The sequence below is a fragment of the Carlito syrichta genome, unplaced genomic scaffold (genome assembly GCF_000164805.1).
Source record: "Carlito syrichta isolate Samal-C Ts95f unplaced genomic scaffold, Tarsius_syrichta-2.0.1 Scaffold302718, whole genome shotgun sequence".
NCBI lineage: Eukaryota > Metazoa > Chordata > Mammalia > Primates > Tarsiidae > Carlito > Carlito syrichta.
This window is the reverse complement of record NW_007246814.1, coordinates 284,180-285,120: the sequence shown is the minus strand read 5'-3', so window position 1 is coordinate 285,120 and position 941 is coordinate 284,180. Positions and strand designations below refer to the sequence as shown.

The following is a 941-nucleotide window of genomic DNA, read 5'->3' as shown; positions in this document are numbered from 1 at the left end:
GCCACCAGAAACTGCAGCGTCCGAGGCCCAAGGCCGGATTCCCTGCCCTAGGAGCACCTACCTAGAAGCCTCGCTCCACCTCCGCCCGCATATCTGGGGCGCCGAGAGAGAGCCAGGAGGCAGGCTCACCTCGCTCCTCGCCTTGGGAGACCCGGACCAACTTCCCCCAAAGGCCCTGCCGAATTGGCCCGGATTAATAAAGACCTGACCTGCCCCCAGCCGCCCACCCAGTTGCGCGCATTCAGTCCCCGCGTTTGTCTCTCGCTCGGTAACGGACTGGGGAGGGTGGGTGGGTGGGTGCGGGCGGGGTGGCAGCGCGGATCGCTCCGAGGTTATTTATTTTCCCTTCCACTCCGTCCCTTCCTCCCCAAATCTCGCCTGCAAGCTGCCTCCAGCCCGCGGGGGTCGACAGCGGCCCTTGAGCCCCCAGCCCCAATCCGCAGGGCTCGGCTTTCCCATTCATTATTGATCATATTTTATAAATCCAACGCCACACAATTTTTTCCACATTACCGGGAGCCGTGGGGAGGCGCCCCGGCCATTGGCGGAGGGGCCGTCACGTGGGCGGGGGTCACGTGGTCCGGAGAGGAAAAAGGGGGTCCTTTTTGGTGTAAATCTGGACTCTAATTCTGTAATATATCAAGGAATCTCGTAAAACCGACACTAAAACGTCCCTGCCTACAAATCATCCGGCCAAATTATGAGTTCATTGTATTATGCGAATGCTTTATTTTCTAAATATCCAGCCGCAAGTTCGGTTTTCGCTACCGGAGCCTTCCCCGAACAAACTTCTTGTGCGTTTGCCTCCAACCCCCAGCGCCCGGGCTATGGAGCGGCCTCGGGCGCTTCCTTCGCCGCCTCGATGCAGGGCTTGTACCCCGGAGGGGGGGGCATGGCGGGCCAGAGCGCGGCCGGCGTCTACGCGGCCGGCTACGGGCTCG

At 60.8% G+C, this 941-nt stretch overlaps 1 protein-coding gene across 1 annotated transcript in view; it reads left to right on the top strand.

Moving 5' to 3' along the window:
• The first annotated feature begins 591 nt into the window (after window positions 1–591).
• Window positions 592–941, top strand: part of HOXB7 (homeobox B7) — a 3,189-nt gene continuing 2,839 nt past the window's right edge. Inside the window, exon 1 of the mRNA XM_021711837.1 lies at window positions 592–940. Coding sequence (XP_021567512.1) covers window positions 701–940 — 240 coding nt within the window. The 5' untranslated portion in view covers window positions 592–700. The remainder of the gene's footprint in view (window position 941) is intronic.